This window comes from Lasioglossum baleicum, chromosome 1, assembly GCF_051020765.1.
Source record: "Lasioglossum baleicum chromosome 1, iyLasBale1, whole genome shotgun sequence".
Classification (NCBI taxonomy): Eukaryota; Metazoa; Arthropoda; class Insecta; order Hymenoptera; family Halictidae; genus Lasioglossum; species Lasioglossum baleicum.
In genome coordinates, this window is record NC_134929.1 from 21,204,999 (window position 1) to 21,232,172 (window position 27,174).

At 47.1% G+C, this 27,174-nt stretch overlaps 1 protein-coding gene across 1 annotated transcript in view; it reads right to left on the reverse strand.

Annotated features, from left to right (window-relative positions):
- The window catches only part of Sarm (sterile alpha and armadillo motif), a 99,525-nt gene extending 72,747 nt beyond the window's left edge, over window positions 1-26,778 (reverse strand). Inside the window, exon 1 of the mRNA XM_076440506.1 lies at window positions 26,440-26,778. Coding sequence (XP_076296621.1) covers window positions 26,440-26,526 — 87 coding nt within the window. The 5' untranslated portion in view covers window positions 26,527-26,778. The remainder of the gene's footprint in view (window positions 1-26,439) is intronic.
- Window positions 26,779-27,174: the final 396 nt, after the last annotated feature.

The following is a 27,174-nucleotide window of genomic DNA, read 5'->3' on the forward strand; positions in this document are numbered from 1 at the left end:
ATGTTTCTTGTGGTTGAATAATTTTCCCTTAACCTTTGCAGCTTCGATTTTTATTCAAAGTTTTAAGATACGACTTTCACACCTTCGGCAAAAACACAACCTAATACTTTGCAGCACGAATGAATTTCTGCCGGAGTTTAATTTTCTAGAATGTTTCGGTGCTCGTCGGTAGTTTCGATTGTTAGTGCGAGTGTTTGGTAACGCAGGAAGGATCGAGGGAATCGCAGACTCGATTGCGGAGCCACTTTGTCGACCGGTGGCAATTAACGTCAACCCGTCGGGAGCTCGACGGACATTAATTCCGTTCGCGACGGAAAAATCGGCGCAAATCGGTTTCGCGACACCGCGGAGACCTTCGACGACCGCCCACCGGCGGACATTCGCGATCGTAAAACCTAGCAAAATCGCGGCGTGATTCATTATTAATGTCGTTAGGCTGCGACGGAGGAAGGCGCAGCCGCTAGCCTCCGCATTTATCATCCCGGTGACGAGTCTCTGGGAAACGAGGCTCTCGAACAAAAATTTCACCGTCCAGGAATCGAGGCAGAACCGAGTACACTTGCTCTCTGAACTCGAAGAACACCGATGTTACCTCTATATGTATTTCTCGAAATGTGAACTTTCTGTTTCGCTGCAGATTTTCGAAATATTCAAGTTCGAAGAAATGTTACTAACAAAACTTTCTTGTCCTTAATTATTCTTATGAAACTGTGATCAACACGTTGGAAATGTTACCTGTTTAATTCATTCGATTTGAACATCAGTTATCCGAACCGATGTCTAAATTCATTGTATACATATTTTACTACAACTCCTATAAATTAGTAACAATGACTATTATCAAACAAGTAAAAAAGATCCAAATTGAGTTGTGTTTGGTCTCATTTTAATTGGAAAAGCATCACGGACATGTTGGTAAAAGGTTCATCAAAAGATTATCAAAAACGAAAACGTTTTACAACGTTATGCTCGGTAGCTTTCAGTGTTACTGTTTTTTTAGACACCAAGATCCTCGAATACAGCGACAACGACAGCGAGCAAAGTTTCCTGGCAATGCGGAGCGATGGTAAGTGGAACAAGCTCGGTTCTGAGAACTACCAAAGCGGACCTGTTCGAACACCTGTGAGAATGTCTTGGCGAGCCCGCGAAACGATCTCTTCTCGGATTCTTTAATAGGGATCATCAATTATTTGAACGCAGGGCAGAGACCAAGAAGGTGATGGAATAATCAGACTGTGGATTTTCGTGCATTATAACAAATATAATTTTTCTTTTATCGACGACTGAATGAAAGGAACAATTTCGAGCTCGAGTTCAAGGTTGCTCGACGAGAGGGTATTTTTGTTTTCAGGAGGACTTAAACGGTGGTTTATCAAGCCCCTCGGAAGAGCCCTATTCCGACCACCTGACACGAATCCATCATTCTTTTGTCCGGAGGCGACCGAACCCCCGCGAGGATTTAACTTATGAATTAATCAGCCGGAGGAGCGGCGTTCTGTACCACGGGATGCCGTCGTTCATTATTCTTCTGATGCGACCGGATGAGTTACGCCGGTTAATTACAACGGCGGAGGAGCCCGTGGCATTGTGCAGGATAACGAAACGCCCAATGTAATTACCGGGACCCCTAACTCGTTTAACCCTTTAGCTCTCTGACCGTGATATCGTTAAACTCTAATCGAAATTGTTCACTTTCTCGCAGCGTACCTTCCGAATCATTATCGAACATTAGAAACTCTACTTTTCCGGTAGGAAATTGTCGTCCTTGGCGATCGTTTTCACTCTCCATTCGTTTTCTCCGTGTATCGTAATTAGCCTGAATCACCTTTGGTCTCGGGCCCACGCTCGCCGACACAGCGTCGCCGCGCTGGTTCATTAGAAAATAAGAAAACAAGCGAAATACAAATGGATCGAGATTTTCTGACGATTCTCTGGATCGAGATCATCGTGCTCCGGCTGATTTCGAGGAATCGCCGCGACACGATCCGCCGACCCAATTTTCCTAATCTGTCTTCGTTTTCAATTTCCAGAATGCTCCTGCGGTTCCGGGAATCTGTGAATAGCTGGTTGACCCTCGAACTTCAGATTTTGTCAGCGTTGAATTGGTTACGCGGTATGATAGTGGAGCGAGGATGACTGTGTGCCGGGATCGGTTAGGTTAGTTCGCCTAATGCTGCGAATTTAGCATTGTCCCTCCGTAGTTGTACTGTTTGGGTCAGGAAACGTGGTTGGGGCGTTACTGAGAGACTCACCCCGCCCACTGATGCGAGCTCCGCCCTCGAGGCGTGGCTTACAACGGAGAAGGGTACAGTATCCATGATTTTCGAACAGTAATACAAGGATACACATTTCACAACAGTAAATGTTATGTATTCGAATCTCGTTGTGTATTTACGGATTCCTGAGCGATTTGAGTGTACTCGATCATTTTGCTAATCGATACACCTCGCCAGAAACGGACGCGCGACAGAACGGATTTGAAGAAAGGGTCATCGAGCCACAATTCATTACGCAACTACGATCCATTGTCTCCAGAAAGATCGCACCATCTACGAACGGTTTCGCGTTCATTGGACGACGCGAAGCAGTTAATCTTTGGCCCCAGATTATCGTAATCTGAGAAGACAACCGTCTCCTAATTGAATGTAAATGCATCGTAGACGGAGGGAGGATGACTTTCCAAGATTGTCGTGGGAAACAAAGTCCGCGACTCGACGCGACGATGGGCTCGCGCCTTTTCGCGAGCGCGACGCATTAATAATCGTGGAACGACGCGAGGCCCGCTGCTGGGAGGCGAAGAGCCTAATCGAAAGCGGGGATGACTCACTGCCCGCGATTATCGTGCGATGCACGCCTGACACGATTCGCTGCACCCGCTCGGAGAAACGAGGAAAGTCCCAGCTTCGTTACTCGGAATCCCCCAGACCGGCCGCGACCGAGGAACGGAACAGAAATGGCTGGCCGCGATCGTGCCAGCCACTGGATTCTTCAATGAAATTGTCCAACGATCTTCAACAGCCACTATGATCCTCTGTTTTCAATTTTTAAAGTCGTTAGAGTGGATTCAAATTTCATTGGAAACACCAGGAGCCGTGGGGGCCACAATGGGTGGAGCGTGTTCAAGGGGCGTGGCCTCGTTGCTCTTGACATCGATGAATCCAACGATCTCTTAAAAATCTAGCTTTAAAGACCACAATGTGCTTGCAGTCTCTCTGCGAAATACCTTGGGTGGGCGTGGTCTTGTTGCCCTCGGTTTTTAAGGATCCGCAGCAACGCCTCACGGGGAGATTGATGTCAAGCAGAGTTTCACGAAACAACGTGCAATGTCACAGCCCAGTCTGCTTTCATCGAAACAATCGCCACCTGCTTGTTCTCACCCTTGAACGTCGCTCCGGCTACCATTCCCAGAAGCTCTCTCCAATTCCCACGTGTTCCATTGTCGTTCCATCGTTCATCGCCGGATAATCTCTCGGCCGAGATCGACTCCTTGGATCTTGGCGCCGGTTTACATTCCCGCGACACTCCGCGGAAGTAATTTGTCTCCTAGGTGGACGTTCACCATCCGATATTAATTATCCCCGACGCCTCTCGTCTCCGTTCGCAGCCGACAAATCGTTGTCTAACCGTCTGCACGAGCGGCTTGCGAAACCGAATTAAAAAGCAATTTATGATCAACCACGGACCCCCTTAGAAGCTCTTCAAACAATTATCACGGTCTCCTTGATCGCGGAGAAATTGATTGTGACTAATGACGCCGGGATTTAAAGCGTCTGACCTTTACCAAGTATTTTAACGGCCGGGGTGAATAACCGTCAACAGATGATTCTTCATTTTCAATTTGTATTTTCGTTGGAGAGGATGCCAGCCACTAAAATAGCTTCACCAGTGGGTGGGGCTCGTTCGAGGGGTGTGTCCTCGTTGCTATTAATTTCGATTAAGGCGATTCTGCACCCGTGATTACTCTAGAAGTCATCTACTTATGGACGGATGGGACTCGGGGGTGTCACCAGTAGGCGGAGCGCGTTCGAGGGGCGGGGCCTCGTTGCTCTCGATTTCTGCACCCGTGAATACTCTAGAATTGATCTACTTGTCTCCTTTTGCATAACAATTGTTTACGAGGATTCCGGCAGTTGCCACAGCCTCCTCGATCGCGGAGAAATTGATTATGACTAATGACACGGGGAATTAACGTATCCGACCTTTACGAAGTGCTCTCCGGCTCGAACAACGCCGGAAAAAGAGTGCTAGATGAAAATAAATGTTTGTTGCCGCCTACGCGAGCCGATGTCGCCGCAGGCTATCGATTCTTCTTCGTCTTTCGGTCGGATTCGAGTAGCGTTGATAAGCGAGATGCAAGTGCCGGTGTGGGTTTCGGTATGCGCCGTGAAATTAGTCGCCTATTTGTCATCCGACCGCCGTGTTTCGTGCTCATGAATATTCCATCGCGATCCAGTCGACCACGAGACCACGATCCTGACACCTCACCGACGCTCCGCTGATCGAATACTTTCGAACTTTATAAATATCGTGTCGCGTGGGCCGAAGTGTCCCCTGGAATTTCGATTCTTACTACTACCGGCTATTCTCGGTTCCGAGAGCATAGACGTTCTTGGATCGAATGTTCCTTGGATCCTATTTTACCGGAGACGGTTTCTCAGTATTCTGATGTTGGCATTATTTCGGATTTTTCTTGAACTTTCGGTTTGGTGTTCTTTCGTGGTATTGGCCCTGACTGAGTCATGCTTCCGTGTTCTTTATTACTCGACAGTCGACTTCGCGAATTTATAACTAGACCGACAACTTATTTTCAGATCGTATTAGAGTTATAAACGACTTGCCAGCTGTTTGAAAAATTGTGGAATAATTCTTTAAGGTTGAAGGATTAGATTAATTATTTATTTTAGAATCGTCCCAGCGACCCACTGACAGAACCCGTCCAGAGTAAGGTGATTTCCGTCTTCAAGCGACGGAGAAGGGTGTTTAAGCGTAATCGTCGGAAACATCAATTCTCGTCGAGGCGTAGGAGACACATACCAACACCCACAGTGTTTCATCGACGCGTGTGCGCGATTGTCCGAGCGTGTTACAATCATTGAGACACACTGATTGTGAATAGAAGGGGCTGGCAAGGTGTGCATAAGGTCAGGGCGCCATATTGCCCGTGTACGCCCCTGACACTGTCTCTCCGAGTACACACGCCAATCGTGTTTCCTCTCATTAAACAGGAATAGTGTCTCTTCATTAATCAAGAGGAAATCAACTTGCTAAACAGCTTAGCCCGGAACTGGTCAAAACAGAGAAGTTCAAATGGAGCCACATAACTGAATGATCCTGGGCAAATTTAAATAAATGAAATTAATTAATGATATATATCCATTTTCAGGTCCAAATTTCAGTTCGCGAAAAATAAGAAGAAACATATTTTAAGATTTAGATCCCAGTGACTGCAAACAAATAAAACCTTCGCCGTAATGTGTACCCAATCGTTTCGAGAAATGGCGTCGTTTTCAAAGCAATCTCAATATTCTGCAGTTTCTTCGCAGTGCGCCGCCAAGATTGACCTTACTTCTTAAGAGAAAAACGGAACAAGGAGTCTGAAATGAAGTTTTGCAGTTAGTTATTCGCAGTATACAAGCTGCAGAAGCGGAGATATAATTTAGTCTTGGACGAGCTCCAAGTTTGCTGCAGGACTTTCGCTCGAACTAAGAACTCGTATCCTGTAGCTTCAAAGAAGCGTCGAGAGTCCCGAAGTGTTCCAGGAAAAGTTCGAAAAATGTTCGAATATCGATCGTCTCGAAAGATTAGGCAAGCGCGGACTCACGGAGAGCATAGTTCTCGCAGGCGAGCAGAATCTTCCGTTTCTCCGGATGATACTGCGAGGCGTGGCGCCCGAGGAGAGTGGTAAATTTATTAGCATTTCAATGGAAATCCGCCCGAGTGCAGGAGCTCAAGCCAGTTTAACCCGCCGTGTGAATCAACATTAATAAATTATTTACAGATCGCCGTGTAATAGCGGGCGCGCGAGAGCGAGCGTGCGACGTGAAAGAACACTTTGTGCGTCTGGGACACATGAATCATTGTTTACGAAAAGCAACGTTGAAAAAATGCGCAGCGGAATGGGATGGCTGCCAGAGATTGCTGCTGTGGAACGAGCCGGAAAGTTTCAAAATTTATTTTAATTGATGCTTGCCCGCAAGATTGAAAAGGAGATAAATGTTTGGATCGTTGATACTCAACCTGCTATAGGTTCGCGAAAAAAAAATCGGACGATGATTTATCTAGGCTCATTTCGAAGCCTGAAGTATTTATAAATTATAAAACTCCCAAGTTATAAAAGCGACGACTGACCCGAATATGTAGGACGAATTTTTCGGAAGAAGGGAGTGGAATTTTTCCAGGGAACCGTAATACTTCGGCGAAGGGCCCTTTCCCCGAGGAGAGCGTGCTTTTCCTGGTAGGGAAACGGGACGGGGGGCAAAAAGGAAGAAGGAAAGAGTGACCGGTTGGAGGGCCGCAACGGTACAAGCTTTATACCCAGCATAAACATTCCTGTCGTAAACGTCGGTGTTTCGGCTGACGGAAGCGGCTGATATTTATGCGCGAACGTGTCTTAATTGTTACAAACAAGCTCGGGGAGCACGGGTCGGACTTTTAATGGTCGGATGAATCTTGCTGCTGTTGATTATTTTTTCTGTCCAGGAGTTCTCAGACATCGAACTTGCCGTTCGGCGCAGGGAACCTCGGAACAGGTCGACCCAGTGGCAGCCAGGTAGCCGAGATAATCACCTTCGGTTTCCTAATTGTTTTTTAATACAAAACCACCCCAGAAAAAAGAATTTATGGATGTGAAAATGGAAGCCTTCAAGATGAGCCTAGGCACATCACGAATGATTTTCTTTTGCGACTGTACAGGACTTAGCTCTTTTTCAATCTTGTATATGAGTATTCATTGAAACACAAGCAACCACGAACTTTGAAGTGGTTTGCTCCCAAAGCACACAGGAAGACGATTCTCAAAGTTCCAACTAGCACGCCGGTAGAACAGAGTTTCCCGCGTCGATGGTCAACCCCGTTTGCCGCCGAGTCAATTAATGTTTCCCTTCCGTGCGGGAACCGTTGAACCCCTGATCGAGCAGGATAAATCACCGACAATTTACATTTGGCCCGGGACACGGCAAAGACCTTAGCAAAGCAAACGAACGCCGCCTTTAAGCGGGATCCCCGAAGTCCGAGCGAGGTCGAATTAAGTATTTTTCCCGGAAGCCGAATGTATTCGCGCTCTGCCAGAACCTCGGACTCGGGTCCAACGTCAACAAGTCCCCTGTGAAAGAGATCCAACTTGTCAAATGTAGCGAAAAGAAGCGCTATGGTAAGTGGCGAAACAAGATGCTCGCAAAATAAATCATGGCGCGGCTCCGTAAATCTCCTCTTTGGAATCGGACTATTATTAATAGCGGCGCGTCTCGTTACTTCGACGACCGTGCGACGCCGATTAATTTACGGTGTAAACGCTGTAAAACGGCCGGCCCAATGGAATTCGTTTTGAGATTCCGTCGGAAACGTTGGCTGTGTTCGGGGAAATCGCGATTTTCGGCCTAACAGTAGGATAGTCACGTAAGGTTGGGACGTATGCATCAATTGAGAGAGATCATAAATTATGGTGACCGACCACTTTCAGCAAGTTTACGCACGTTGAAATCGAGGCCAGCCATCAATTTCGTGTTCCTAGAACGCGCTCTAATTGTTGGGCAAACAACGTGCTAGAGACACCGGCGAACGCGTCGCGAGCTGCTTCGTGTCGATTAGACAATAGATCGATGTTTTGATGAATGAACTGGATAGGCAACGTTGCCATTGAAAAATACACTTTCGAACAATACTTTAAAAACTGTTGATTAAAAACAATAAAGGTGATCGAGCTTCAACGTCTCTGAAGAAGTGATTTTGCACAAGTATCGTGCACATCTCTTTCACGCGTATAGAGGCATTACCGTAGCATCGAAAGGATGCTCCCTAGCTCGTCGAATTTCTGGAAAAAGTGTGTCACCATGAACGATTCCCGGCGGTGGTCAGCTCGTTGCCGTCTCACGGCGATTATGAAACATTATTTACGACCTTGCAGGCGGTAGGTACCTTGTAGGTGTATGGGTCAACACCAGGAACGGTAAAACCGCAGTGGGCCCTGGGTTCATTGTTGCAGCAACGATGCTTTGTGATCCGGCACGTGTCCTTGCACCAGCTGACCCGTAACAGAGAAGAAAGTGCCGGGAATCGCCGCGGGAAGCGTTAGCCTTAATCACGAGCTTTTCAGACGTACCCGCCGACGCAGCCTAATTAAAGGACGCGATGATAATAACGTGATTGTAACCGGCCGCGTGGGCGCGATTCGATGAAATTAATATCGAGGCGAGAGTCGACGCGACGTTCCGTTAATTAAAGTACCCGCGAGCCTCTGTGAATCAGCGAGGACGTGTCGAATAAAGAGGAGTAAACATACGGGATTTAATGGTATTAACCCCAATCACGAGCTTTCATACACGCCCACCATGGTGTGACCTAATTATGCCCGTCAACGAGAGAGTGATACGTGCCTGGTACGTCGTCGGTGGTGTCTCGATTCATTAATCACTGCATCGGCGGACGTTGCTGTCGTTAATCCACGCGCATTCTTCGTTCGAGACTGTAGACATTCCTAACCCCCCGTCTGCAACCTTCGACGATTATCGCCACTTACGGATCGCTAAAAGTGGCGCTTTCCGATTATTTAATCGGATTAAATATATACTTACTTTAAGAAAAGGGAAGCTTAAGGAGGGGTTAGGGGGATAATAAAATATTAACGAAGATTGTGCTGTTTTGAAAGAAACTTAGGACGAGTTAATTACTTAGTCAGATTTTTAGCGGCTTTCAGGCAGGTCCGGGCAACTTGAATATTTTCATTTTAAAAAAATGATTTGACCGTCACATGTCCATGAAAATCAAACGCAGTCCATCCCACCGCGTTTCGTGAATAATGAGCTCGCAACCGCCGTCGATCCCCGATGGTGCCGAGACCTCGGGCAGAAAATAATCATCTCGGTTCGCGGAAAGCTCGCGGGTCCAGGAAACGCGAGGCACGCCCCAGGTGACGGGTAAATAATCCCTCCGCGCGGTATTATTCTTAGCGTGGGGTCAACCCGTGTTTCCGATCCAAGAATAACGACGGTGCACCGGGTTCAGATAGATCCGCGACGCGAAGAGGATCTTCTGCGTTTCATAGTGGAACACGGTTGCGCAACTTGACCTTGAAGCCGACGGCTTCAAGCGCCGCCGCAACGCAGCGACGCGATGTTACGCTTCGCACCATGCTCGTTAACTAGCCGGAGAACAAAGCCGGATGGCGAAGTTCAGACGGGATCGTTTCCGGTCTGTCCCGCGAACTCTTTGTTCGCGCCGCGACCAATGCGTAATTTATAACTCGTTCCCGCGGACATTGTTCGTCCCCATTAACCCATCGAACAAACAAAACGATCCTCGTCGCGGCAAACTAATCGTGGATCGCGGCAGTTCATTTTTATGTTAACGCGTAAGCCGTCACGCACACGTGACACTTGCAAACTGAAACATGGTCGAATTAGTTTTGTACACTTTGTTGTCCAAGGTTATAGCATATGATAGTTATATTTTAATCTATTTGAATAAATTGCTAAAAAATGACAGGATTCGTATAGTGTTTTTTTCTGAAATCGTTCAAGAAAATGATGGAACGTCTACGCTCGGCTGCATCGTTAAAGCCGATTAATAGGCTTCTGGTAGAACGCTAATTTAGTTGAGCAAGATGGTCGATTGGAGGATCAGATATAGCAGCTCCGTCGGACAGGAACAATTGTCATTTGTTGTTCTTATCTCGACGTTGACATCGCTGCGACACGGTCTAGCAACACTCTGCCTCGCTCGGACTCCGAAAAGTGGCAATCGCCGAGTGGAATCGCTCGCGGAGAGACACTTTATCGAGATAAGTCGAGAGTCCGGCGAGACCTAGTCGACGCAGCTTGTGGCTGGAGTGCCCTCCGGTGATTCTATCAATCTATTCGATTCACTGGCAATCGAGTTAACACCGGCCCGCGCCGCACAGCTGCGCCCTTTGTTCTTCTGCGCATTCCTCGCGGCCGCGGATCTGCGCAAGCGATTCGCCCGGAATGGGGTCAGAAACGAGGAGGAATCGCGAAGCTTTTGCGTACCGCCGCGCCACGGAAAAATCTCGTCACGTCCTCGTGTGTCAATCAGACGAGCAGGTAATTAGTCGTGTGCCAACTGGCGGCTCCTCGATGATCCTTTCCAGCTAGTTAGTAATCGCGTCGACTCGCAAGATATTTTGTGGGACAGGGAGCAGCTGACGTTTCTATGGATGTCTCCACAGATATTCTATGGTATGGTTTTTCTGGATCAATGGAAATTGTTCTTGACATGTCTTTATCAAATATCTTCGAAAACACGGTAACTGATGCTTTTATCTACTTCAGAGTCGTCTCTCGCAGATCAGGACAAACAACAGTCTCTCCGGAGACGTCACAAGTATTTGTGGTACCGTGGTATCCGCGTCGTTTTCTTCATAAACATATTTGAACAATAGGCAATAATGGGACGAAGCGTTAGGTATTTTCTAATAAAAGTCAGCGAGGCGAACCGTGGCTCTTGGTGACCTCGGGTTGAAGGAGCCTCGTCATACGCTAATGAAAATTGAAATATCGAAGACATCGTCGGATGGAGGTTACTGGGAATACCAGCCGCCTGATACAACAATAAAATTATGTATTTGCTGCATGATCGGAGCGGGAGCACCGATAGGACGTGGCTTCAAAGACCTTTAACTGACTAAATGGCACCTCGTATTAGCCCACTTCGTGCCACCTTTAACGTCGTAAACGTCCATTAGATATTACGCACGTAATACGGTATCCGAGGACGTGGGCAGAGAGAATGCGCGGCGTGCCCCTCTTCTATGCATTGTCTGCGGAACGATGCTCCAATGACTGTGATCCGATGGAGATCATTCGATAAAATACGCGTACAAGTCCAACAATACGAAATAATGTCGGTAGCAAGTCTGCGAACGACTGTAATACACATTCAAGCTGAACGGTTGCAGACGATTGTACCACATTAATTTCACATAATAAAATGTCCTTGTTTGGACGTTACTTTGCTGCAAGCACATCATCAAGGATCTGGATCGAGACCATGGAGAGCAGTGACCTCGATTCTGCGATTGCCCATTGTTTACCGACTCGTTAAATGTTCATGCCCACTGGGAGGCGTCGCTCCTCCCCTTTTGAGCTTTTGGCAGGCCTAATCCAGGCTCCGCCCACAACGTGGAGGGGATGGCACTAATCTGTTTCGAAACGGAATAGAGGAAACGGATTGCTCCACGTCTTTCGCACCTGGCTCCGCCCATCTTCGCTTCGTCCACAAAGTAGAACGGGAGAATATTTTTCGTTCCCTATTATTTATGTCTCATTGAAGCGAACAAATTGAAGTTTCGATGGCTTGTTCCTCGCGGGGCAATTACGCAAAACGCGATGACGCTCGTAGAAACCGACCCCGCAGGTAAACAAAGCGCATTCCTCGGCACGGTAGCTCGCGACGACGACTACGATTATCCCCGATGGTGCCTGCGGTGGCTTCGATTGAAGTGTCGACGTTTATTTCAGTGCTTTCGACGGGTTTGCGCAATCAATCGCGATAATCGTTCTATAATTAGCGCGACTGACGATACATGCACGCAGACTGACACCGCCACGCCGGGGGGCCTGTTTTTAAACGATTGCAGACACAGAGCGCAGAGGTCGGACGTACGCGAGCAATTCGATCCTCGTTTTCGGTTAATTCGCCCGTTAAATTTAATTGCGAATCGTCCGATGCGACGCGCCGCCAGTATTACGTAATCGCCACGAAACAGGCCGAAATGATCGCAACTGTGCCTCGGGCTGGCGCGGCGGCACGGAGCGCGTCCATCTTCATCGTCGAGAATTAACATTTTTCTTTTTTCGCCTGCGCGCGGCTCGTGTGATCCGCGCGCACGGCCTTTGAGCAATTTCGCGAGGGACCGAATTGAAAATTTTGTCGCGTATTCGCGCGTAATTGACCGGCCGGCTCGGCTCGTGGTCTGCTTTCATGTCCCCGATACGCTGTGAGGCTGCATGCGCTGCTCGTATTCTTCGTATCGAAGCATTCGAAGCACAGCCGATCGAATCGAACTCGATCACCGAATTTTCCAATTTTGCCTGCATTTTTTTCGTCAATTTTGACCAGGAGGATAAAAGTCGCGATCGAGCTGCTCAGTTTCTGATAAATTATTGAAATTGGTAGCTATTTCATCCAAAAAATATATTTTTAAGAAATTGGCAAATGCCGCGAATAATCTCGAAGAATATTAGATGCGTAGTCTACACTGAGAAAAGAAAAGTAGTTACTTCAATAACACTCGTGTTATTGTAATTTTTTTACTTCGATGAATATCAATGTATTCTTTTCAATAGTATGAAATTTAGAAGCAAATCGTGATGTATTTGAATTGTCTATCATGAAATGATTGAAAATATTATTCGATTCAATACCGTACATTATTATTCGTAATATTTCTTTTTTTCCTTCGATCAGATGTGTTGTTAAAAAAATTTGAGAAATGTATGGATTTATACTGGAATTGGTTTGAGGCCATATCATATTTTTTTGTAAACATTGATGGTCAAGCTATTCGCTTATATGATTGGCGGAAATAAGTTTTGCTATTGAAATTCAATAATATTAAATATTAAAATAAGTTCATATGATATTGGTACTATTCAATAGTACATCTTATTGAATCAACATATATTTTTTTTTTGTTTCGGCAGGATTTTTTTCTCAGTGTAGTGAAAATCGTCCGAGAATTAACAATGAATTAAACGGCTTTGTAGAGAACGTAGAGCGAGTTAACGGCCGATATCTCCGGAGCATTCGCGAGAAAAAGTGAAGTCAGGGGCGATTCGTCGCGGAGTCGCGCGAAAAACCGCAGACGCGGGGTTGCGCGTGGTTTTCCTGATCGGCGGGGGATCGGCATTTTTCAAGCGGCGTCCTGTGATGTCTGCGCCGCTTGTAAAATTGAAAACAACGAGCAACGACGAATCGGGAATCTCGGGGCGAGCGCGTCTTCGGTTAATTGGCCGCGCGGTCGCTCGGAATGGGGTCGTCACCGTGACGAGCGCGAGATGAGTTTTTCGTTTTAACATGTTACAGCGTTACAGAAAAATCTGGGCCGGCCGTTCTCTCGCTGCTGCACTTGACCGCGATGTGAATTCCATATCATCCACCGTGTCACTTCTGCGATTAAGACGGCGAAACGATCGCGCGGAAAAAGGGGACATCGTTGAGATTGCATCGTCGCGAGATTCAAAGAAATGTTCGAGAAGAAGTAGAATGATGTCGTGTGCGTGAAAGACGATTTTGAAAGAGCAAGGGACTTCGTGCGAATTTTATGGCAGTCATTCGGTTGATAGGTTAATAATAAGATCCGTAAATCGCAGAATGATCACGACACCGGCCATGCGGGTTCACGCGTTGATCATGCGTTATGTAACTCTCGGAGGACACCGGTCGACGTATCACCAAATTATTTAGCTATTTGCGAACCGGATTGCATGCTAATCGAATTCCTTGTGGGTAAACGTCCACAACGCTCGTCGAGAATCGAGCAAAATAGCATCGAATCGATTGGGTAAATAGGGACGGGGCCGCGAACCAAATTTCAGAACCATCATTGTGGTAAGACAAACTCAAAATGTGTAGGAAAAATCAAGCAAAACTTGCTACAAATATTATTCAGCTCGATTAATATACAGGTACCCTTTCACGCTCGTACAAGAACGAGCAAAGATCTGTCGATTATTGCAGACACGAGGAATGCAGCGTGTTTTCTGGAAACATTTCGCGCGGACTAGCGATCGGCCTGATTCGGATCGAGCAAGAAACGAGGAACAGAGGAGGAGAGGCAAGAAAGAGCGGTGTCCGATCGCGCGAACGGTAGAGTAACGACAGAATCGCAATTAATTGCCGGAGAGGAAGGTGGTGCACGCTTCTGAATTAGACTTGCAAAGCACCAGCTTGTCCGCAACCAGTTGGACGTCGATGGAAGTGGTGCGTGCGCACCGGGACCGGACATTAGCAAGTCAGATTTCAGAATCGAGTCTTCGCCGTGATCCGACGCTGAACGGGAAAAATCGGTTTATTTGCATCGACCGGACTCTTAACGATCATGGGGGAGATGCGTGGCCAATGGACGCGGTGCGCTCTTGAAAAATGATCCATAACGCTTGTCCCTTCATCAAGATTGCCTTCATTCTTCTTATTGCTCTTGAATAAAATCTGCCCCGATAACTTATGGTGCTTAAACGGGCGTGGTCTCTGTGAAAAGAGCACTAGGGGGCGTGGCTTCGTTGCTCCACGCCTTTGAAGGAACCACATCAGCGTCTCACAGTGGCTCTACAGAGCAAACTACGTTAGCGCTTGTTTTACAATGATTTTTAAAGGCGAATTATGTCAGAAAAGAGATTAAAAAAACCATGCATTCGAATGTCTCGCTGCGTAGTTCGGTGTGGGGGCGTGGTCTGGACGCTCTCAGCGGAGTGAACGCGGTGCAACGAACAATTTCGAGATCGTGGAAAGCGAAACCGGTCGCGCGACACTGTTTCGCCGACGACTACGAAACGTATCGAACTATGGAGGAATCGATTGCGGTCTATCGTCTAGCCGCGCATTCTTGCACGTGCGGCCGTTGAAATGCCGTCGACTGGTTTCCGCGCCGGTGCGTTCTCACGCGGAAAGTTTCCGCACGGCGAAATCATCGAACCGCGTCTCCCGATCGTCTGCAGGTATCCTCTGCGGCTCGAACCGTGGATTACGATCTGTAACTCTGTCGATGCCGGACGCAGTTCGGTAGGCTTCGCGATTTTATCCGGCGCGGCGTTCAATTATACGGTCGTTAGCTGTGTAAGGCTAATGAAATTTCAAAGGTACGTTCCCGTTTGGTGACCGGGGATCGTGGGAACCGCCGAGAATGGGCAATCGTCTCTCATTCGATCGCTTTTACAGACGCGCAGGAACTTTTTCCTTATCCCCTGTGGCCTCGGGCGAGACCCCTGTTCCTCCGAGACCATTTTATCGAGACTCTGCTCAGTCTCGATTTATCCGCTTCTCCATTGGAATTATCGCGATTCCCGTGAACGTTCAAGGACTTATCCTACGCCCGCTCGAATTAAGAGGACAAGTTCAGCTCGGGATTGAACGGTTTACAAGCTGTGTGTCCTCGTTCGCTCTCCACGAGAGCCACAAAGTGATAAAGTAACTCTCCGTGAAATCGAGGATTATCCGCGAGTGACCTGCCGTTTTTAGAATAGCTCCTGCATCGATGTCTCCAGAGGATCAACGTCTGCATTCCTCGTTAAGAATTCCCTTGATCGACGGTGATTCTAGTAATTCGAGGGTCCGCGAAAGCCGGATTCACCCGATATCTAGCACGGGTACCACGGACGATTTTATCTGAACGACGACGGTCTCTTTGAACTCGCCCCGCCACGGATTCCTAAAAGATCTGTTGGTCTCGCCGCGCAGACGGCCACGCGTCCACTTCCGGTATGTTTTTGCCTCCATTCGAGGGACACGGCTCGATGTTTAACGACCGCTTCGCGGAGGAAGCAGCGTTCCGAGTTCAAATAATCAAGCCTGCTTCTTGCCAGGCTACAAAAGCGGTTCATCATCTTCGCTAACCCCCTTCTTAATTAACGACGGAGTGCTCGAAGCTTCTGGACAATTCTGGGCGGAGAGATACTTCGACATAATTGTTTGTTGGCAGTGTTGCCTGGATGTTTGATTATGCAACACAGTAAAGCCAGAAGACACTCGATTTTTCGATACTGCCGCAAAACCGACACGGAAATCCAATTAGAGGTTCCACTTTGCCGTGGAATATGGGTCTCTGGTCAGACACTATATGGCGTACAACACACACACACACAGACATGGTCTTCCTTTCGCAGCAATCGTTCATCCGGCATTGTCTGTGCCGGGGTTCCCTCATTGTCTGGCGTTCGTTAGACACCGGAACACGTGACCAAGACTGCGTAACCGAGTCATGGCACACCGGGGGAATTGTGTTTGTTGCTGGCCACCTACACCAAACAAAGGGGAATGAGTCACGGATTTTATTTCGAGACACCGAGTAGTCCTGAAATAGACCGCGTCCCACGACGAGAAAAGGCGGGACCGTCTATTTAAAGGGCAGCTCGAACTTAGCAGACCGTCGACTCAATTGCGACACGCGCCGCCGAACCTTTCGCGCGTGGGCCGGTCGCGAGTACTTCCGGTTCTTTCGATTGAACAGTGGAAAAAGACCTTTAATCCTCCGCTAGTTACATTTTTGTCCTAATTGATTTCTTCGCGACGATGTTCGGATCCGAGTCTGTATTCGCCGGCGAAAGCCCTACTTGGACGCATTGAGGGGAACACAGTTACCCCCTCTCTCTGCCAGCACCGGATTGGTCACGTGACAACGCTCGTTCATTTGCTATAGCACATGCGGTGTTGCGTCCAGTGACGATGTCGCGACATTCTCGCGAGCCGAGCCAGACGCTTAAATCCGGATCGATCGCTCGATTTTTAATCGTCGCCGAATAAATCCTCGCCTCGCCCACGCACCGCCATGCTCCGGCCGATAACAATTATTCAAATTGGCTTTCTGTCTGGTTCACGGGCACGCGCAGGTGCCCGTAAACATCGAACAAGTGACGCTGCACCGATTTTACAGGTTTTGGCATTGTATCACGAAGCAGTAAACTCGTTCTATCGCGAATTCATCTTCTGTATGATTCGCCGGAATATTCAAAAGACTAAAAAATTATTTAAGATTCTTTTGACAAGCAGAAACTATCCCCGGACAGTTTGATCACTTGCTAAGCTCAGTCTTTAATTGCGATTATGCTCGCAGAACCCGCTCGAGCCGATTCTATTTCCATATGCAACGTTATTAAGGCTCAACGACCCGTCTACAAACGGAAAGGAGGAAAAGCCGCGTCGTAAACCGGTTCGAATGCTCGAAAAATGATAGATGAACGACACGGCTGGCATTTAATTACAATGCAGATTGTATCGGGATACAGCGCGGGGATCGGTCTCGCTCCTAATCTGCATTTATGCGCGGTTATTGCGGCCGCGCGCGGTGCCGCAGCCTACTTTTCCGACGCGATCGCATACCGAACCGCGGATTTTCGTAGAAACGGACAATAATCGTAATATATGCACCGGGTCTCCCTCTCTTAACGAGGAATAATGATCCGCGTTTGACTCGCGCCAGCTTCAGCCCCGTTGCTCGCTCGTACGAACACTATAATGGTCTCTCGTTGGCCCAGTCTGCGGTTCGCATAGTCGTTTAACAATAAATTTACTTAAAGTGCCGGGACATTCCAGATTTGTTTATTTATATGAAGCGGAACGTTCTCCAAAATTCATTTCAATTTTGCGACCAGTCAGGAGCCAGTACATACTATCTTCGTTCATACAATTAATTTCTATTACACTAGCAGGTTATTAGTATGTAATTCTAGCATTCATGTTTATCATTATTTTTTATGGGAATTTTTATGAGAACACAGACTAAAAAAGAAATTAAACCGACATCGAAAAAACGAACTAAAAAGTATGAAATAATTTCCACATTTAATTTATGTGAATACACATGAACTTAAATAAAAAATATTAACTAAAAAATTTTCCATATGACACATGTTGCTGATTATGATTTCATTGGAATATGGTGGACATGGAAATCAGTAGGTGGGAAGAGAAGATACATTAATATGTGAAAGCAGAAAAGAGTAGAAGAATTTAATGATTTTCATAATTTCCAGTGTCGAAAATTTTCAATTTTGCGCCGCCTCCGAAAAGATTGTATTGTATTTAAGTTCCTGTGTATTCACATCAATTAAATGGAAATTATTTTATACTTTTTAGTGCGTTTTTTCGAAGTCGGTTTAATTCTTTTTTTATAAAATTTTTTTATTTAACACTTTATCAAGGGAGACCAATCGGGAGATATACCCTACACTGATTGGTCCTCCACCTTTTTCGAAGTCGGTCAAAAATCTGTTTCATCAGTTACTATTTGAAATTCCACTCGGAAGGAAAATCTGGTTGGACGCAGCTTCTCGTTGCACCATGAAACTCGCGGCGGCTGCAACATAAATGCATAAAGTCTCGACTCGAGAGATACCTAAGCGACCCCCGGTACGAAATAAAAGATTTTTATCATCGACTATTTCAATCCCCGCGGATCTGCTTAAGTGCCGACGAGTATCGTAACGCGAGATTCCATTTCCCGTGGTCGAATATAGGAGAGATAAACGTTCTGTTCGCGAGTTACTCGACGAGGAACAGTGTGTCGGCCGTGTTGCCGATAAACCATGCTCGCCCGATCTAGAATATTGTTGCAGTATCAGCAACCGGTTGTTTGAGAACAAGACGTCGTTGCACGATATTAAGCCATTTCTGCGGCTTATCTCCCGACCGGTGAGTCGCGCCACTACCACGGGACTGGGATTAGCGATTTATCGTTCGCGCGAGCCGAAATAATAAAACACTCTGGTCGACCTGCCTCGCGAGATACTCGGTTCGCGAATTCTTCCGGTCACGCTCTAATCCGATTATTATTCTAATAGTCGCGCGTATCGAGCCTCCTTCACTACTATACAGGGTGTCTCAAAACGTTGCATTTCCTTGAAAAGGGTGATTCCTAAAATGATTCGGAATAACTTTTCCTTGTAAATATTTACGAAGAGTTCGAGTATAATGCGACAAGATGAGCAGTACAGTTGCATCATTAAAATGACTTGCCAGTCGAATATTCATTTCGCTACCTAATAATCTCCAGCAGTTTCGCTCAGTGTCATTCGATTATGCGCGGCGCAATTAGTCAGATAATCGCTTCGAATTTCCTGCGACAACTAATAGTCCCGGTGACATAATAAATCCAATCAACAGGGGTATTACCTGGTAGCTAATAAGACGAATTCGAATCTCGTCGAACGATCATCGGTGGGATCGTGATTTTCCTCGTTCGAGGAAAACATCGAGACTTTTATCGTCGGGAGTGTCGAAAGAAAAAGAGGAGTCACGTCGCGACGGGAAATCCAAGAGATCGCGACGAAAGATCTGCGCGATCGTTTAAATCGCGTCCGGTCGCCCACGCGGCTGCAGGCGGCGATCGTGTCGACGAAGAAAGAGAGAAGGAGAGGAGACGAGAGAACGGAGCACGATTTCATTCATACGCGACCCACTTAAATTTCATTCAACGATCGACTCCACCAGGAACCTTCAATAATACCGGTCCGCCTTTCTCTTGCCCTCGGAACCTGTCGCTCGAACGGGTTTCCACAACTTTTCCCCCTCCGGTGTACGACGCGCGGGCACGCGTCTTTTTTTACGGGCCTGGCGAAAAATTGTAGCCGCGGTAATAGCGGCTGGAACGATGCTCGATTAATTTTTACGCCGGTCCCGATCGCGACAGAATGGAATCGCGGCGCGGCGCCTCGTTTCGCGATTTTATCGGCCGATAAAACGCCGCGCGCCGCCGCTCTAAACCGATTTTTAACGGATCCCGTAAAACTTCGCGCCTCTCGCCGTTTCGTCGAGCATCGAGGAAATTTAATCTCTCGTTGATGGGACCACGGTGATTTAAAGACAGACACTCGCCCGTGCGACGTTCATGGACATCTGGACACCCGCAGTTGTTAAATTACGTAAAAGAAATTACTTGCGAACGATGCTTTTCGCGACTTTGTGTACACATTCGCTGCTTTATGGGAACTGTTATCGATTTCGAGTCGAGTCCCTTTTATTTGGCTCGATGATGAAAAAGTGAGAGGTGAAAAAAAACTTAAAAAAAAAATTAAACCGACCTCGAAAAAACGCACTAAAAAGTATAAAATAATTTCCATTTAATATATGTGAATACACACGAACTTAAATACAATACAATCTTTTCGTAGGCGGCGCAAAATTGAAAATTTTCGACACTGGAAATTACGAAAATCCTTAAATTCTTCTAAATACTAATATATTTATATTTAAATAATATATTTGCTCCGTCTCCGAAAAGATTGTATTGTATTGTATTCACATAAATTAAATGGAAATTATTTCATTCTTTTTAGTGCGTTTTTTCGAAGTCGGTTTAATTTTTTTTTAAAGTTTTTTTTTATTTCACACACTTTTTTATCTCTGTCAGCGGTTACATTCCAAATCGTAATTGATAAATATCTGAGAGCGGCAATCGATAGCGGTAACGACGTCGCGTCGTTACTGTTCCTAATGTCTAACATTCAGCGGAGTTCACGACGGTATCACCATCCTACATTTTCGCAAATAAAATCGTATAATTAATAAAGAAATGTAAAATTTTTTTTGCACGGGACCATCCCGGGAACATACTCTACAAGATGCAAAAGGTTTCGTTCCGATTGGTCCATCCATCTCGACGTAATCCGTTGAACATACATAGAAAAAAAGCGAAAAAAAAGGCACATACAGATAGAATTGAGTAACCTCCTCCTTTTTCGAAATCGGTTAAAAATGGTGATTCGGGGGTGACTTGCTGGAACCATTGGAAAGTCTTTATCATAGACATAAAGGTTGCGTAACAATCGCCGGTAGGCAATGCGTTAAACAAAAAGAGCCCACCGTGTACCCATCCGGCCACCCATTGGCAAACTGCGAACAATCCCAAGAAAAATGTGAGCGGCAGGCGAGACGGGACGCGTGTCCCCGCGGTTTCTACGCCGTTGTACCCGACAGCGATACGATCGGACCGCGGAATGCCAGGTATTTCCTGATTGTGAAACCGGCCCGTGGAAGATCCGCGAACGCGATCCCCACCTCCACGAGCTCGCTAAAAGAACGGAGTTATTTCGCCGCCGATAAATCAGGCCGCGCTGATGATCGATCGGATAGATCGCGATGATGTAACCTGTCGTGGAGGTAGCCGGTAGCCACCGCGACGTTACGCGTCCTCTGATCGTCCGTTCGTCAGGATAATAAAGTCGTACGGTCCACGAACGGTATGCGCCGATCGCGATAGAGTACCTCGAGGCCTCGACTTTCGCAACCAGGCTCGGCAATCCGCGATTTGAATATTTTTCGCGTCATCCGCGATTTTCCTGTCGATCGGCGCCGGCACTCATCGATCCCCGCGTTCTTCGCGATTTTCCTGCGATTCCAGCCGCTGATAATCCCGATCCCACGAATTCCTGAATCGTCGTAAAACTGTTTCTAATTCGAACGAGTCATGAATACATAGACCGCGGATTTTATGCACTTGTGGCAACAATGGAAGGATCGAGTGATGCTGTTGCATTTTTCTCAACTAGGGTTTCACATGTCTCTCCCGAGTAGGCGTGACTTTGTAAAATTATTGAAAGGGAAAACGCATTTTCGTGTTGGCGAGTTATTCACCGTCGAAAATATGATCTTCGCGAGCCTTCGGGGTTGTACAATCGCGACTGTCACGGTTCTTCGATCGTTATCGCCAGGAGACGTTTATTGAACGATCCGTCGATCCCATATCCCGGCGAGCAGATGTTCAATCGCTTTCCAATTAATTTCTTGACGAACGCCGCCGCGATTTGCATTGCTAATGCAGCTAATGGTTTTCTAAACGAACAGTCTTGTGGTCCGTTCGACGATGAAAATGTTCGATTGCGACACGGAATCCGGGAATGATATAGATGCATTCGGCGTTCGGATTCGTGGAACGAAGGAAAGATATGTACGTAATCGGCTTCGATTAATGTAGAAACTCTCCCCCGGTAAAAATCGGAATCCATTTGTCCAGGTTTCTTCACTTCGGAGAAATATTATCCGAGCTGTCGCGCGATCTCGATGATCTATACAGAGATTCTGTGTCGTACGACGACTCATAAATCGTTCTCGCGGTATTCGATCGTGTCGCAAATTCTATGCTCAAATTAATGAACATTAACCGGTGGGACAGGCCCCGAGCGTAAATCATTCACGTGCTGCGGACGTTTATGTTAATTTTGGTCTTCGAGGAGAGATTCGTGATAGGAGAAATTGGTCAAATATTTTTCATCGGAGAATTGTAGCTGGGTGTCAGGTTTAGAATTTTTCAAATTGTTATCGAGACATGACACAGAGACATGTTTGATGGTGGTGGAGGAGCAATTTCGAAATCAGATCAAAGGGAACGGACTGGTAGAAATGTCGTCGATAATGCTTTCGAAGGAACTGTTGACAATGTTCATCCGTTTCTTCTTATCAGTGGGGCGGGCGCTATTGCGTCTGTGTTTGAGTGATGGCGGCGCGCCTTTGATGACTTTTCTGCGATTCTACTCGAACTAAAGGCTGTTGCACAATATCGCTATGGAGAAAAGTACATTTGGAGAATCCAGAAGAGTTCTGGAGAGAAAAAAGATCCCGGAGAACCAAAGACACTGAACCAGCACGCTTCGATGAGAGTCATGTCCACGCAGCGAAGGCAATGTGGAACATCTACAACCCGTGGTCTTTGTTTCGCAACGGGGGTGGCAAGTATCAGCGTTCGACACAAGCCAGGATCTAATTGCGATCGTGCATTGATATTGTCGCAGCGGTGCAGCGTGTCGGCTAGATCTCGCATACCGTCGGTGATCAGTGCATATCAGTGTACAATGAACCGACTCGTGGCGCACTTTGTACCGATCGTATCGAAATTTATTGCGAGCACGGTATCGCAGCGGCATTAATCGTAAGCGGCTTAGGCGTTTCATTGATGGCCGTGCCCGATTGAAAGAAAGCCGATTATACCGAGACCCGCAACCTACGACCTTCTCTATGGATTACGCGCGATCTAGCCGCGTTGCTAAATTGCCGATCTCAACCTTGTTAACGGTGACTGAAACGCGAGAGGATTACCGACCGCGACGGGATCGATCGATCCCACCCGTAGATCGATCCAGGATAAATCGCCGGAAAAGTAGATTGACACGGTTGTAACGTGAACTCTTTATGACAACCGGACGCGTATTAGATGCTCAAGTGTAAAGACTGATTTGGGTGGCTGAGCCATGAACGAAGTGGGCGTGGCTTTGTTGCTGCCGATTTTCATAAAGCTAGGCTAACTAGATTATTTACTATTTGATGCGAGGAATGGATTTATGCACGATGAAAGTGAAAACACAGTGGCACCGTATGTGTGGGCGTGGCTTCGCTGCTCTTGATATTTATAGAGGCAATGAAGAAATCTTGTGCATTGTTGAGATTTATTAAGCAGTTCTATCGGAACACAATCTGGAGTATATAACACCATCCTGGGACAGACAATTCCACAATAAATCGCAGAAACTGTATGCGACGAAGTGGGCGTGGCCTCGTTGCTCTTGATCTTTATGTCTAACATAGTGAGGCAATTCTTGAGTACGTAACAATATCTTGGGAAAATGGTTTGCAGACGGAGAAGTTGGTCAACGGGAAAATCACTTTTCTTATTCTTCCCATGATTCAGAAGGCCAGCTGGACCGCCGGGAACGATCAGAATTCCATCGCATCGGCGTGAAACCCGGAGGGCGGTTAGAATTCGACGAGAAACCCGGCGGAATGTGGGTGCTCGGTGCAATTACGCAGACTGCAGCGATCGCGAGGTGTCGTCGGTGGACACGGGCGACTATTATTAGCGTTTAATGGTCGGATATTATGCGATAACCCTGTCGAGGAGGCGTCCGTGCCCAGCCTCGATCCTCATAAATAATTCAACGTGGCGTCGTCGTCGCGCGCGCGCGAATCTTTTATAGTTTAAGGTGAAAAAGAAGACGTGCGCCGCCGCCGCCGTTGCACTCGGTGGAAAAATAAAAACAGTCCGGCTACACCGCCAGTCGGCCAAGGCTGTGGAACGTGTGGGCGGATGCACGCGAAACCCGACAACGCTTCGCACACACCACACGACGATGTGATTTTCGAGCGTTTCCATCGAGCGATTAGATCGTCGCGACAGCTTCGTCGTCGGCCAGATCGTTCCCGGCTGATTCGTCCTGGTGCACGTGTGCCTCGTATTCAAAGTGCATCGCCGCGACTGCAATAGAGAGACTGTTGCTCAACAATGCACCGTGAAAAATCTGCGGCGCCTCGCCGTAACCGTAAGGCGCGTTTGTCACGGCGGAAATCGTCTTTCTTGGCCCTGAAGTGACGCCTTTTCAGCGCATCTTTGTTCCCTTTTGCAAAGAGCGCAACGCTGGGACGCAACGCTCGATGCATTTTTCAAGCGTTCGGTCTCGAGGTAAATTCTGTTGGGTTCGTATAATGAAACGGAAAAGACAAGAGAATCGTATGTGTGGGCGTGGCTTCGTCGCTCCCGAATTTTACAGAGCCAGGCTGAACAGATTATTCGAAAGTGGTCAGTTTGGATGGTTCGAAATGCCTGAAGGAAGGCATCACGTTATCGAGAATGCATTCTAGAACCGATTTTCTACGTCGCGTCGGTAGGTCAGGGACGTGTTTCCCGTGCGTGGGCGAGCCACGTCGTCGTCGCAACGTTGAAAAACTCGCGCGAAGTCGATCATTTTAATGATACGCGGAGCTGTTGGCTAATTCGATTTGCATAATGCCGACGGATTTCGCATCGAGACGCAATTACGTCGGGACAAGCACGCGCTGCGCTGCTCGACGACTCGTCTGATCATTGCCGGACGTTCTCCACTTGCTGAACACCATGGATGATCGATTTCGATCGGATCGATGCACTTTCGGTCATTAGAGAATCATTCCCTAAGGGATCGACGATCTATTTTTGAGCGCTGGTGGTTTGCACGCACTCTCTTGGTGGTTCAAAAATAAAAACAAAATCGTTCCTTTTATTTCTCAGAGCAGATTAACATTTTTAAGGTGTGTTCAGACAATTTTAATTTGCCCGAGTTGTTAGAAGGATCAATTTATCAGATTAAATCGCTTTCGATGTGCAAAACACGGCGGCTAGGATGTGACTCACGAACCGAGATTTCTACATAATCGATCCTCCAATAACAAAACACTTGTCAGACACTCTGGTTCTAACAAAGGCAGCCTATAATCTAACCGTTATCGATGGCGCACCATGTACTTAACCTAGATCGGCAATATAATGTATGCTGAGTGCTGCCTAGAAAAACATAAGTGACCTTGAAGTGTACCAGGCCGCCTTCGGATGGCGATATTCTAACGGTTGAAAAACTCGAATGCGTTGGAGTCGTACAGATCTCTACAGGAATAGTAGGTAGCGTCTCAAGGGCAGCGCAAGGTCACCGCGTGCTACACCCTCCGATCCAGCTAAAATTCCTTTCCAACTAAAATTTGAGGATATTGTTTTTTAGTAAAATCGAAGAAAGGGGATGAGGCTAACACGATCCACAAACGTGTCGCAAAAAAAATTCGCTAGCGATAAAGGAACGTCATCCCAAATGATCTCCAGGCGAATTCCCTCGTCTACCAAGCGTTGAAATCACTGGTGGCAGCAGTAAGCGTAATTCGATATCGAGTCGGGACATTATCCGCGCGACGATCTCGATGCATTGTGAGACCGGATACAAACAAATCGGCTGAGATTACGGTCTGGAAACGTGGACGAGATAAGAATGCTTGTCCGAGGTCTACAAGGGACAATTGATACGTCCAGACGTTTGCAACATCATTAGCTTGTTAATTACGCACGGCGAGTATCGAATTCGAAAATTTAATCCCTGCAAGGGACAAATGTTTGTAATCCCGGGTGGTCGGAGATTTTGTTTTGCTCGCCTAGAGCATTTTCGACCACTGTCGATTCGAACGACACCGACCATTCTCGCGCGAAGGTGAAAGGAAACTGGATTTAAGCTCTAGCAAGAACGGAACCGGTTTCAATTCGCGCTCGATCGCCGAACCCGCGTTTTCCTGTCGATTCCTCGAGTAACATTGTTCGTGTCTACAAATTTCAATACGAAAATATGAACGTCAGAACAACAAGTTTATAACAACTCCAGAAATTGGTGGTCAATATAACAGAGTCCTCCGAAGTTGTATAAAGAAACAAATAATAACTTGTTTCACATGGAAACACTCGCTTAATCCACGAGAACGTCCGAACACCAATGCTTACTTACTGTCATTCATAATTGAAATACCGTATGAGCATACAATGATTCCTACCGCATTTATCATAACCTAACTAGACTTCAGCGATTTATCAATCACTGCCACGCGTCGAAAAAGCACGTCGGACTTTCATAAACGACACGGACAAAGCTAATTGATCCGAGGCTTAAAGACGCGTTCAGGATTCTCAAGAAAATCAATTTTCTTCAGGAAAAAAATCCTTCGCGTCGTGACAGGCATGCATAAATAGACAAACGTTAGCTTGGTACATAATTGACATACCAATCGATTTCTGTAATTCAGGGAGGCATCGTGGTTGACGTTCCGACGAAGCTGCTTGGTGCCCCGTTGCGGCAGCGTAGTCTGCATTTTGTCACTTAACCTCACTTTCCCGGTTCCCGCTGCTCAACTCATCACCGAATGCGCGGTAAACCGAGATGTTTCTCATGAAATTCTGCTGCTTTTTATTAGACAACGACACTCAACTTCCGCGTCCATCGAGAGCAGAATCGAACTTGGGCCGCGTTTCGAAAAGCTATCACGCCGGGAACCGCGGGGCGCATGCGCGCACTCGCGTTACAGATTATGAGCGATCGAGTCGAGTCTCTTTCACCGCGGAGAAGTTACATCACTCGTGAAAGGTCACTGGTCGGCTCGAGACGTTCACTGCAATTCACCCACGTGCGTTCCTCGTCGCAGAAGCGGATGTTTTGAAAACACTGCGTACCGGAGAGCCGAACGAGAAAAGAAACAATCGGAACTGTAGGAACGCGTCTGAACAGCTGTTCAAGCAGCATCGAACGGCGACAAACTGCGTCGCGTTCCCGATGCATTCCACCACCAGCGGCGCGAGTTTTCACGAATGGAGAACGGTAAGAAATAATTACCACAGGCACCTCTTGCACATGTACCGTGATAACTGGCGAGACACTCGATATGCGAGTCGCTCGACGAAAGCGCCGCGCCTGCGCAGACCGGTTCAAAACGCGGCTTTAGCTGAGCGGAAACGAAAAGAAT